Source organism: Salvelinus namaycush, chromosome 2 (assembly GCF_016432855.1).
Source record: "Salvelinus namaycush isolate Seneca chromosome 2, SaNama_1.0, whole genome shotgun sequence".
NCBI classification, from domain to species: domain Eukaryota; kingdom Metazoa; phylum Chordata; class Actinopteri; order Salmoniformes; family Salmonidae; genus Salvelinus; species Salvelinus namaycush.
In genome coordinates this window covers 7,195,840-7,207,848 of record NC_052308.1, presented here as the reverse complement: position 1 = coordinate 7,207,848, position 12,009 = coordinate 7,195,840, and the positions used below count along the sequence as shown (strand labels likewise).

At 44.4% G+C, this 12,009-nt stretch overlaps 1 protein-coding gene across 3 annotated transcripts; it reads right to left on the bottom strand.

The window, feature by feature from the left end:
• Nucleotides 1-31: 31 nt before the first annotated feature.
• ccdc66 (coiled-coil domain containing 66) lies at nt 32-11,577 on the bottom strand. Of its 3 annotated transcripts, none has more exons than XM_039007051.1 (19): nt 11,268-11,577; nt 10,961-11,022; nt 10,818-10,843; nt 10,312-10,708; nt 10,067-10,178; nt 9,849-9,955; nt 8,022-8,152; nt 7,824-7,931; nt 7,552-7,683; nt 7,163-7,386; nt 6,984-7,068; nt 6,620-6,781; nt 6,205-6,370; nt 4,635-4,754; nt 4,193-4,414; nt 3,744-4,107; nt 1,895-2,115; nt 1,579-1,700; nt 32-1,341 (listed from the first exon to the last, which is right to left on the bottom strand). In XM_039007051.1, exons 1-19 carry the CDS (start codon nt 11,276-11,278, stop codon nt 1,267-1,269), a joined length of 2,847 nt encoding a protein of 948 aa, XP_038862979.1. In that variant the 5' UTR covers nt 11,279-11,577; the 3' UTR covers nt 32-1,266. The 3 variants fall into 3 exon arrangements, with proteins under 3 accessions (XP_038862979.1, XP_038862970.1, XP_038862988.1); XM_039007042.1 differs by having other exon boundaries at nt 4,193-4,417; nt 11,268-11,576; XM_039007060.1 differs by lacking the exons at nt 7,552-7,683; nt 7,824-7,931 and having other exon boundaries at nt 4,193-4,417; nt 11,268-11,575.
• Between the last annotated feature and the right edge of the window lie 432 nt (nt 11,578-12,009).

Sequence of the window (12,009 nt, the reverse complement as noted above, 5' to 3'; positions counted from 1 at the left end):
TAATCCGGACAAATGTACCTTTAAATAATTGTATATTTAAAAAACGTTTATTCACACAACACAGTACATTTTAAATAACAATTGATACACATGGTCATTAGATGAAAGTCCCTTCAAAGCTTGTAAATAAACTAGTAACAGCCTCACAGTGGAAGTGTCAGAATACCCATAAAACCTATTTCAAACAAGAAAGTGGTTCCAATCGTTTTTCCACTGTTCCTTTTCCCCATAGGAGATTTTAGAAACACTTAAAATAAGGGCTGTGTTTTGTGTAGGTTTACCCTGCCATGACGTTTAACTGTAAATCTCTCTTGGACAAGGGGACTTAAAAAAAAAAAAGAAGCTAGTTAGCATCAATGTAGACAAATCGCTCTGACTTGGAACATATTACCAGTTACAGTGTCTTATACATTTACCCCCCCTATCATCATCATTTTATATCATGTGATTCTATTGTGATATAAAAATAATTTAATATATTCCCAAGCTCCTGCTCACACTTTTTTGCTAACCGGTATTGTCAATTCAAGACAGTTCACAGAATTGTCCAAATGTAGCCAATTTATTCATTACTACTTTTAGCTGACAGTTAACCAAAGATTCTTACTTGGGCAGTCTGGTCCAGATCATCATGGCTTTTGTACTCTTATGGCAGCTAATTAGCATTTCATTTTGGGGGGTAAATACAGGAGAATATATTGATAAAGTCCTTGTCTGAGAGTTTTACATGGTTATCAAAACGTCACGCCAGGGTAAGACTACACGAAACACAGCCCTTTTGAACTGTTTCTAAAATCCCGTATGGACCCATTTCCCTGTTTGACCGCTAGGCTTTATGGGTATTATGACTCATACTGTCGTACTCTATTCTATGGCTGCAAAAGCACCACTACATATCAAGTGATCACAAATACCAACACTACAATCATAGCCACTCACACACAGGCCATTACATTCTATATAATACCTACAATACTCGTCAAACCCATGTGGTCAGTAAAGTGACAACATTTGCTTAAAATTTAAATACTCTTCACAAACTAAGATGTCGGTTCAATAATAAATGGTAAAGTGCTGTAAGTAGGTTCCAGTTCAGAATGGCCTAGTGCACACTGCGGTGATACAGCACATTCAACACAATGATACAATGGATATCCCAGTTTGTCTGCACAACAATGCTATCACAAACCTTTGTCAATTGTACAACCTGAGTGTTTACTAGGTCTATGTGCCTTTAGACGTGAGGCTGTGGGTCACGTGTTGAGGTCAGTGGTGGTCCTCAGTAACAATCATTAAAGGGTTCAGTCCTGTCTCCAGCTCTTTCTGCTTCTGCAACAAACCCTGGAATCAAACACAGTGCTTGTGAGCAGGAATGAAAGAAGTGAAACTAATGTTCTTTCCTCCGCCTACTTTCAGATTCTCTACTCATCTCCCTGAAGTGTACACTCATTTAGTCCCCCTCGTGGCTTTAAAAAGGAATGGACTGGCTTTTTACTTTTAGAGTGACCGGGAGCGCACTGAGCAGAAGGGTAGAGAATGTGACTGTGTGTAATAGACACATAGGTGTAATACAGATACCTGCCGTAGCTTTGAGAGGCTCTTCAGTATGGCCTGCTGTCTCTCTGTGTTCCTAAGCAGCTCTGGGTGGAGCAGAGGGTCCTTCTGGTGGGGAGGGCTAATGGGCCTGCACTGGACACCATCTGTCAGAATATGAAACTAGCGCTATACACAAAATACATCTGACAATACCCAGAATACATCTGAGATGATCCCTATGCACAATAACTCTGTATATTATTGTAAATTTGCCTTTGGCTCCACAATAACATGATAAAGTTACGGTGTTGAGAGCAGAAACGCAGCATGGTTCAGAAAAGTTAAAATGACCTCTGACCTGTGTGTGTCTGTGGATTTGTGGAGGGTCTGGAGATGGGGGCACGGGGATCCATGTGGTACACCTCGTCGGTCCTCAGATAGGGGATGTACTCAGAGGGGGGAGGGGAGCGGTCTGTGTCCTGGAGCGAACCATGGGCCTGTGTAGGGAGGCGGGAGCCACGGGACTGGTTCTGAAGGCGGTGTTTGATAGCAGGAACTGGAGGGGATCTGGGGGGCACTCTGGAGGCGCAAGACATCATGCTGTTACATCTGACAATGTGGTAGCCCCGTTTAACCAGACGGAATGTGGTAACCCCGTTTAACCAGACGGAATGTGGTAGCCCCGTTTAACCAGACGGAATGTGGTAGCCCCGTTTAACCAGACGGAATGTGGTAGCCCCGTTTAACCAGACGGAATGTGGTAACCTTGTTTAACCAGACGGAATGTGGTAACCTCGTTTAACCAGACGGAATGTGGTAGCCCCGTTTAACCAGACGGAATGTGGTAGCCCCGTTTAACCAGACGGAATGTGGTAGCCCCGTTTAACCAGACGGAATGTGGTAGCCCCGTTTAACCAGACGGAACGTGGTAACCCCGTTTAACCAGACGGAACGTGGTAACCCCGTTTAACCAGACGGAATGTGGTAACCTCGTTTAACCAGACGGAATGTGGTAGCCCCGTTTAACCAGACGGAACGTGGTAACCCTGTTTAACCAGACGGAATGTGGTAGCCCCGTTTAACCAGACGGAACGTGGTAGCCCCGTTTAACCAGACGGAACGTGGTAACCTTGTTTAACCAGACGGAATGTGGTAACCCCGTTTAACCAGACGGAATGTGGTAGCCCCGTTTAACCAGACGGAATGTGGTAACCCCGTTTAACCAGACGGAATGTGGTAACCTTGTTTAACCAGACGGAATGTGGTAACCTCGTTTAACCAGACGGAATGTGGTAGCCCCGTTTAACCAGACGGAATGTGGTAACCCTGTTTAACCAGACGGAATGTGGTAGCCCCGTTTAACCAGACGGAACGTGGTAGCCCCGTTTAACCAGACGGAACGTGGTAACCTCGTTTAACCAGACGGAATGTGGTAACCTCGTTTAACCAGACGGAATGTGGTAGCCCCGTTTAACCAGACGGAATGTGGTAGCCCCGTTTAACCAGACGGAATGTGGTAACCTTGTTTAACCAGACGGAATGTGGTAACCCCGTTTAACCAGACGGAATGTGGTAACCTTGTTTAACCAGACGGAATGTGGTAGCCCCGTTTAACCAGACGGAATGTGGTAACCTTGTTTAACCAGACGGAATGTGGTAACCCCGTTTAACCAGACGGAATGTGGTAACCTTGTTTAACCAGACGGAATGTGGTAGCCCCGTTTAACCAGACGGAATGTGGTAACCTTGTTTAACCAGACGGAATGTGGTAACCCCGTTTAACCAGACGGAATGTGGTAACCTTGTTTAACCAGACGGAATGTGGTAACCTCGTTTAACCAGACGGAATGTGGTAGCCCCGTTTAACCAGACGGAACGTGGTAACCTTGTTTAACCAGACGGAATGTGGTAACCCCGTTTAACCAGACGGAATGTGGTAGCCCCGTTTAACCAGACGGAATGTGGTAACCTTGTTTAACCAGACGGAATGTGGTAACCCCGTTTAACCAGACGGAATGTGGTAACCTTGTTTAACCAGACGGAATGTGGTAACCTCGTTTAACCAGACGGAATGTGGTAGCCCCGTTTAACCAGACGGAATGTGATAACCTTGTTTAACCAGACGGAATGTTGAAAATGATTTCACCTCCAACAGTCTGATTTAATCAGGCTACAGATGTAACACTACTGCCTTTACTTCTACTCACCTTCCAGTGTGAACAGCCATGGCGTGTGTCACACCTGTGATGCCATTTTTTATCCTGCCCTGTGCAGTGCTAGCAGGGTAGTTTGCGTGTGGTGGAGAGGGGTCAGCAGGCCTGAGGTCAGGTTCGGGGTCAGGGGGGTGAGGGGTTCTGGTGTTCCTCTCCATCATGGTCATGAGATCCATCTGCCTGCGGAGGCGACTCTCCTGCCTGGTGTGTTGTAGCCCTGCAGGGTAGCGCTCTGATGCCGGGACATAGGGTTTACTGGGTCTCTGAGTGTTCCACTCTGGCCTACGACCTCCTCCCCTGTGTCTCTGGTCCTGGCCTTGGTCTGTCCGGGCAAAGGCCTCATACAGGTCTCCTGCACCTGAGATGAGATTGTACTTTATTAATCCCCAGGAGGAAATTAGTTTCTCACTTATAAACATAGTAAAAAAAACAATACACAGCACCTTCTCCTACTCCTCCTCCCAGGTCGTTCAGCCAAATGTTCTCCTTCCCCGCCCTGGGGCCAGGAGGGTTCCTCTGGGCCAGCTGTGCCTCCTTCCTGGCCTCCCACCTGTACCTCTTGGCGTTGGGAGGAGGAGGTCTGTACTCTACAGGGATGTCTGGGGTCTGCACCGCCTGGCTTCGATTACCTAGAGCCTCCACTGTGTACGTGCAGCCCGGCCTGACTGCTGGGTTCACCAATATGCAGACACAGAGAGAACACCACACAGGGAGGCATTTTAGAATGCCTATTTACAACAGGGATTTGGTGAGTAGTAGATACATGCCTGTATAGTACACGGTACATGACACTAATTCAGATAAACACTCAAAATAAAACGTCTTAATTCAGTTAGCCACACCCAAACTGTAACATGCTAGGAGGAATAGTGTAATGTATGTTACCAGTCTTCACTGCCATGTCCTTCCTAAGGGAGGTGGTGCTGCAAGTCTCTTCTCTCAGGGTGTCCATCTCCCTTCCTGTCCCTGTCTGGTAGTGGTATGGTCCTGAGCTGGTGTTAAAGACTAAAGACAGAACAATCAAAACCTGCTTTGCTTTCATCAAATACCAAGAATAAAACCCCAGGGTTACCCGTGCCCTGCTACTCCTGTACTGAACACCATGTTCAATGGAGAATCTATTGAAAAAGTTTAGTCCAGGACTAGTTATATAGTCCTGTCCAGGAAACCAGAAAGCTTTGTCAAATATAAAACACTGTTACTGTATAAAGCACATGTGGTCAACTCCCCTGGAGAGCTATGCCACTGGGTGGGCAGGCTTTTGATCCAGCACTGTACAAAACACACCAGGGTCAGTTTAACAAGTTCCTGTTGAGCAGTTGATTTGTAGAATCTGGAACAAATCTCAACACCCCGTAGCTCTTTTGGATGCAATATGCTAGAACATTATAACATACATATAACATACACCATTTCATCTAACATGTTCAGAGAAAGTTGGATATTTTGACGTGCAACATTTCAAAATAGGATCCAGAATAGTCAGATATGTTTTTCTCTTTAGAGATCAATTTAACTGCATGTTTTTGGTGCATATTGTCCTAGGCCAGGGTTTTCCAAACCCGTTCCTGGAGAGCTACCCTCCTGTAGGTTTTCACTCCAACCCCAGTTGTAACGAACCTCATTCAGCTTATCAGCCAGCTAATTATTAGAATCAGGTGTGCTAGATTAGGGTTGGAGCAGAAACCTACAGGACTGTCTATCACCAGGAACAGGTTGGAGAGCCCTGGGCTAAGCCTATAGCTACATCATTTAACACATAAGGAAGTGGGAACACAAAACATTTGCTAGATTGCTAACTAAAGATATTGTTTCTAGATAGCCATACAATTGACCTTACAGTAAATGTAAAGTCCTACAAAAACGTCCCATTGATAGGCCTATACTAGGTGATGTAGGTCTATTCACCTTAAAGGGCTTTGCTCTACACCGTTCTGCTGGCACATCATCTCAATTACACACGGTTTGTAAAAGGTGTAATTAACTCTATATTGACACTTGAGAAATGATTTAGATTATAGCTGAGACTATCTTATTTTTTAACAACATTAAGGGTAGTTGTTTTTCCTGCAATTAAATCTCGAAACGTTGCTCAACTGTCAGTATACTTGTGCTTATCAGAATGCATCTCTCTCTTCACTCCGTGTGTAAAGGGGGGAGAGAGAGCCAACAGCGAAACAGGGCCTGGGCAGATACTTTCATTGCAGGAAGCAGGTTAATGCATAATACTGTTGACCCAATAATGGTTTTAGAACCAAAATATATATTTTTTTGCCGCGTGGTAACAATTAAGCAGGCACAATATAACGGAAACACTGTAGTCATCTACGTTGCATTTTGTAAGACCTTTGAAAACTGAATGGAAAGACATTTTAATACTTATTAAGGCCTTTTAATCAGATAAATGAGTTTCAGAATTTTTAAGGCCCTGCGGACACCCTGTAACTGTAATCACCCCGTGAGGAGCCAGGTTCCCCCTCCAGAGAGTGTTGCAGCTTGGAGACGTCGTGTCCCTTCCTGGCCAGCTCTCTGATCCTCTGCTGGTGCTTGTCCTTCAGGGCCTCCTCCTGGGCCCGCTGAACACTCAGGTATAGCTCCTCCTGCTTACGACTGTGCTGCTCCTGCAAGGACCACCACAAGTGTTACAAAGACCCCAACAAACACAGTCTGTTGTCAGTTAATGTAATGCATGCTTGGCATGACAAACACAACAGGAGTAGGCTAAAACTTATAATACAATTCAAAATTCGAAAACAAATGGAAAGAACTTAATTTGTGATTTCTAGTCATCTCTTTCATTAAAGCTGATATACTGGCAGAGATCCCCAATGAGCTCTAAGTTCAGAAGCGCAACGTCCGTGTGCTCTGACCTCTGTGTGTCTCTTTCTCTGAGTGTCGAGCTGGTACTGTTTCTGTAGCAGCTCTCTCTCCTGCGCCACCCTCCTCTCCTCCTCCTGCTCCACAGCTAGGCGAACGGCCTCCTCCGCCTCACGCTGCCTCCTCCTCTCCTCCACCTGAGCCTCGATGGCACGCTGGAACAGGATGGGACAACCAATCCACAATACTGTCAATCATCTTAGAGTCTCAATGGCCAAGAGAATTTGAATTTTATTAGGATCCCCATTAGCTGACGCCATGACATCAAATAATATTCCTGGGGTCCATCATAGAACATTGCGTAAGATTAAACATTAGATTAAAGGACTTGGTCTTCTACCGTTATCCCACTCATACCTGATGCTCCAGCTGTTTCACTCTCTTCCTCTCTCTCTCCTCGATCTGGGCTGGGTCCAGTAGGGCCGTCATGGTACGGAGATGGCTGAACAAAGTAATATACATCATAGAATATAATTAATAATTGTTCCCAATCAGATCAGATGGTTAGGGGAAAACTCTTGTACTGGATGGCTTACATTGCCTTCTGTGGGAAGCCTCCAGTAATGTCGACGCTGGCTCTCCCAAGACTGTCCCCTCCGTAGGTGCTGGCTCCGTCCCAGGCCACAGACAAGGCTCCAAAATGGGTCCTCTGGTGACTGGGAGGCTCTGACTCGCCCCTCTGTGCAGCCACGGGGGCCTGGAGAGGGACTCTCATCTGGGGGGAGTCAAAGTGCATGGCCCAGCGCTCATGGTCCTCAGCCTGGGAGAGAGGGAGGGGGTGGATTAGTGGAAACACACTATTGAGCAATGCTTTCAATTCAAGTCCTGGGAACCTACAGGGGTAAACATTTTAATTCTAACCTGGCACTAACAAACCCGATTCTAACAAACCCGATTCAACTAAACAATTAAAACAGCCTGTTACTTGGCTGAGATACTGTTTCTCCTGCCGGTGTCGCAGCTTGTCCTCCTCCCTCTGCCGGTCCAGATCCTGCAGCCACCTCCTATGATGCTCCTTCTTCTGAGCGCTGAAGGCATGTTCTACTGGGGTGGCCTCCTGGACATCACAACCACAAAAACATCAGCTTTACAACAGCACTCTGTTGTAACCTTCAGTTGAGATGGCCTGTGGCTGTTCCCTGTAACTCTAATAGTAAATGTGTGTTTTGTACATTATGGTAGTGAATGGTACTCCACCCCCACTACGAATGCAGATCTGATGGCAGAAGGGAGGTCTCTGTGACTGCTGTAGCTCTGAGTGGAGCACAGTGTGTCTGTGTCCTCCCGACCGGGTTCTCCTAGCATCTGGCCAGAGACCACAGAAGCTTGTCAACAAACATATTTTCTTAGACATTGACAGTGAAAACTATTTGCAGAAAAATATCCATTGCCTACCCTGGTGTGTATGTGACCATCTCCAGGAGCAGGTTTGGATGTGATGGTCAGCCTTCCCCTTGGGCCATAGTCTGCCGTGACATCTGGTCTGCTCAGGTCTTTCTGCTGTTTCTTCAGAGCCATCTGTTCGTCTTAACCAGACAGAGAGCAAGCCAATCAAATCACTTCATTAATGTCTGATAAGCTGTAGCACACCACAATACCCAGACACCACCAATCAATCAATTAAATTGATGCTCCAGAGGTCTTGTATAATGTAAGCCAGTAGTTAAAAGTAATGCTCAGGAGCCAAAATGGGTCCCAGAAAATGGTGCACTACCTCATCCATTTTGTATAATATGTAAAATAATGTGTAATTTGTATGATATGTTACGAATTGTTTTTTTTAAAGGCTGTACTGAAAGTGAAACCAGCCCCTTGCTGTATGGTGTGCTGTGGTACTGTGCAATACTAGACCACGATACTTAGGTGCCACCATGATAAGTATTGCGTTTCTTACGATTCTATACTGAACAAAAATATAAAGGCAACATGAAACAACTTCAAAGATTTCACTGAGATACACTTCATAGAAGGAAATCAGTCAATTTAAATAAATTCATTAGGCCCTAATCTATGACTGGGCAGGGGCGCAGTCATGGGTGGGCATAGGCTCACTCATGTGGGAGCCAGGTCCACCCACTTGGGAGCCATGCCCAGCCAATCTGAATGAGTTTTTCCCCACAAAAGGGCTTTTTACAGTAATAAATATTCCTCAGCACCCCCCTCCACCCCCCTCCGACGATCCCGCAGGTGAAGAAGCCGGATGTGGAGGTTCAGCGCTGGAGTGATACCACATGGTCTGCGGTTGTGGGGCCAGTTGGATGCCACATTCTCTAAAACAATGTTGTAGGCGGCTTTTGGTAGAGAAATGAACAGTCAATTCTCTGGCAACAGCCCTGGTGGATATTCCTGTAGTCAACATGACAATTGCACACCCCCTCAAAACTTAAACATCTGTGGCATTGTGTTCTGTGACAAAACTGCACTTGAGTGGCATTTTATTGTCCCCAGCACAAGGTGCATTGTGTAATGATCATGCCGTTTAATCAGCTTCTTGATATGCCACAACTGTCCAGGTGGATGGATTATCTTGGCAAAGGAGAAATGCTCACTAAAAAGGATGTAAACAAATTTGTGCACAAAATTTAAGAGAAATAAGGTTTTTGTGCGTATGGACATTTTCTGGGATCTTTTATTTCAGCTCATGAAAAAAATGGAACCAACACATGATGCATTTATATTTTTGTTCAGTGTATATGTATTGCGATTCGATGTTCCAAACATATTGCTCACCATATGTCTGCTGCAGACGGACAAAAGAGCCATGAGAATTTTTATTTTTTAATTGAACCTTTATTTAACTAGGCAAGTCAGTTAAGACCAAATTCTTATTTACAATGACGGCCTACCCCTGCCAAACCCGGACGACGCTGGGCCAATTGTGCGCCGTCCTATGGGACTCCCAATCACGGCCGGATGTGATACAGTCTGGATTCGAACCAGGGACTGTAGTGATGCCTCTTGCACTGAGATGCAGTGCCTTAGACGGCTGCGCCACTCGGAAGCCCGAGTTATGGAAATAAAAGTGCTGAAAACAAATTGGTTCCATATTTAAAAAGATGGAGAATAAGCTATGAAGAAAATACTTAGTGCATGTATTTTTTGGTGCAGGTACAGCCAACTAGCTCAAAAATAATATTGCGATTGTCAAAATGATACACTATATTGTCAAAAATAATATCCTGATATGTAACTGGATCAATTTCACCCATCACTAGTTGGTACCTAGTTCTTTCCTCCATTGTGTCCTCTTGGCCTCCAGTGCTTCTTTGTCCATCTCGCTTTCTCCCAGAGAACTGAACAGGCCAGACGGTTGACCACAAATCACCCACCTGTCCAGTAGAAAAGAAAGTATGTTAAATATATAACATAATTGCGATTTTACATTTTAGAGGTGTCTGTCAAGTGGTCAAATAGGCTACAATGTGCTCCTAGTAGATTACCTTTCATCCTCCCTTTTTCCCTGTGAGTTTCCATTCCCACTAACATGTGCAGCACTTCCTTCTCTCCCCGTTCCATTCAACAGGCAATCCTCTTTAGAGTTCCCTTCATTTCCTTGGGAATATGCAGACACTGTTAGCTACATGCATCATAGATGGTAGTGGTACATCTTCAATTTCATCATCAAGTTCATTTAACAGAGCCAATTGCACTTGAATTGGGATTATTGTAAACATCTCACTCTAACCTGTTTGAGGCTGGCTGTGTACATCCTGATCCTGTGAGAGAATGGTTGAGTTGTTGATTGTGCTGAGGATCTGTTGGAGCTGCTCATTGGTCAAACAGACCAAGCTGTCCTTCACAGTGGACTTTGGAGGTCTATCAGTGGCTATCTGCCCATGTCCTTTAGCTGAAGACACTTTGGCCAAGACTTTGGTATTGTGGTCAGTGCTGCCCTTGGCCTTCGGTTTTGTATGATTGGATGCAACCATTGGAGTGTCATTCTTGACTGGCACAGTGTGGGTAATAGGGACTGCCTTCCTCCTCTCTGCACGTTTCCTCTGTACTCTCAGAGGCTCCTCGGATACTGGTTCAGGAAACTTCTTTGAGTTGAGAGCATTTTGTGGTCTGGTTCGAGAGAGTATCTAACATTAAATCATAAAAAGGAAAGTAAAACGACAAGGAAAGTTAGTTCATGCATTTATGACCGTAGGTGCAAAAAGTAAAGGTTGTTAGATAGCAGATAACTCTTACCTTATTTGGATTCTTTGTATCGACACCTACAATCATGGCAAAACATAAATGACAACTCAAATTAAAATCGGCTTTGATTCCTTTGAAGCACATGGTAATGTATAATGATATCTTAAAGTTTAACTGAATGGTATGATACCTACCATGATGATTGGTTAGAATTAGCCTGGGCTTTCCATTTTCAAGTTCGAACATCAGACCATCCCTGTTCACCAAAACAAAAGGTAATAGCTATAGATCTAACGTTAGGTAGCTAGCTTGCTACATAAGGCAGATATAGATCTAACATTAGTGTTATGCTAGCCAAATTATCTTTCCAAACTTTGATGGCTGGTTTACAGCTTCAACTAACTATCTAGCTAACGTCACCAACTGCAAAGCTCGCTAGTTAACGTTAGCTAAGCTAGCTAACTTTAAACACGACTGGTGAAAGGAACAATCATGACTCACCCCAGATTCATTTTAGCTGACAGTTGTCATTGAACTGGCTGAACGATATACATAAATCTTGGTTAGCAAAGTTATTTGGTGAGAAACATTGCTAGGTAATAATTGTCCAGTTTCCACAAACTGCTAGCTCAACATTGATCTCTTGATATGTTTATTGTGTCAGAGATTTTCTAATAGCTCTGATTGTGTATGTTGGTTGCTGTCAACGACCAATGAGAACATAAATGATTGGCTTATCACTCACAGGTTTGTATTGATCAGCGAATCAGAATACGTCTTGCTAAATAGGTTAACTTTACGTTTCCGACATTACGGTGGTAAACCCCTGTGCTTAAACTCGGGTTTTGGCTAGATGGTATACGGGACAAGCGAGGAAGAGGCGAAGCGAGAGGATTTACCCCGCCCAAAATATGTCCGAATGAGATCAAAAAAAATTGCATGGTCTATGAGATAGTGTCTTATTACGTTAGGCTTATTTGATCGAATTGACGTTTCATAATATTTAGGCTGTTACAAACGCATTGAGAAAACTGAGAAAAACGACTTAGTTGTGTATGTTGTTTTTATTTTTGCACTGTCCCTACGTACACCAAATATGTTATATATAAAGATGCTCACTCACATGACTCCACACACTGCACTGACACTCCAACACACACATAACATGCAAACATCTTCATATTGACTCTACACACACGCAAACACACTCGTATACAATCATAATTTACGCAGCTGCTACGCT

Excerpts from the sequence above, each read along its gene's own strand:
- ccdc66 (XM_039007042.1), bottom strand. Across the intron at positions 8,153-9,848 it reads ACAATGGAGGAAAGAACTAG|ACGAACAGATGGCTCTGAAG; the intron begins GTACCAACTAGT and ends TGTCTGGTTAAG. Across the intron at positions 1,701-1,894 it reads AAATCCACAGACACACACAG|ATGGTGTCCAGTGCAGGCCC; the intron begins GTCAGAGGTCAT and ends ATATTCTGACAG.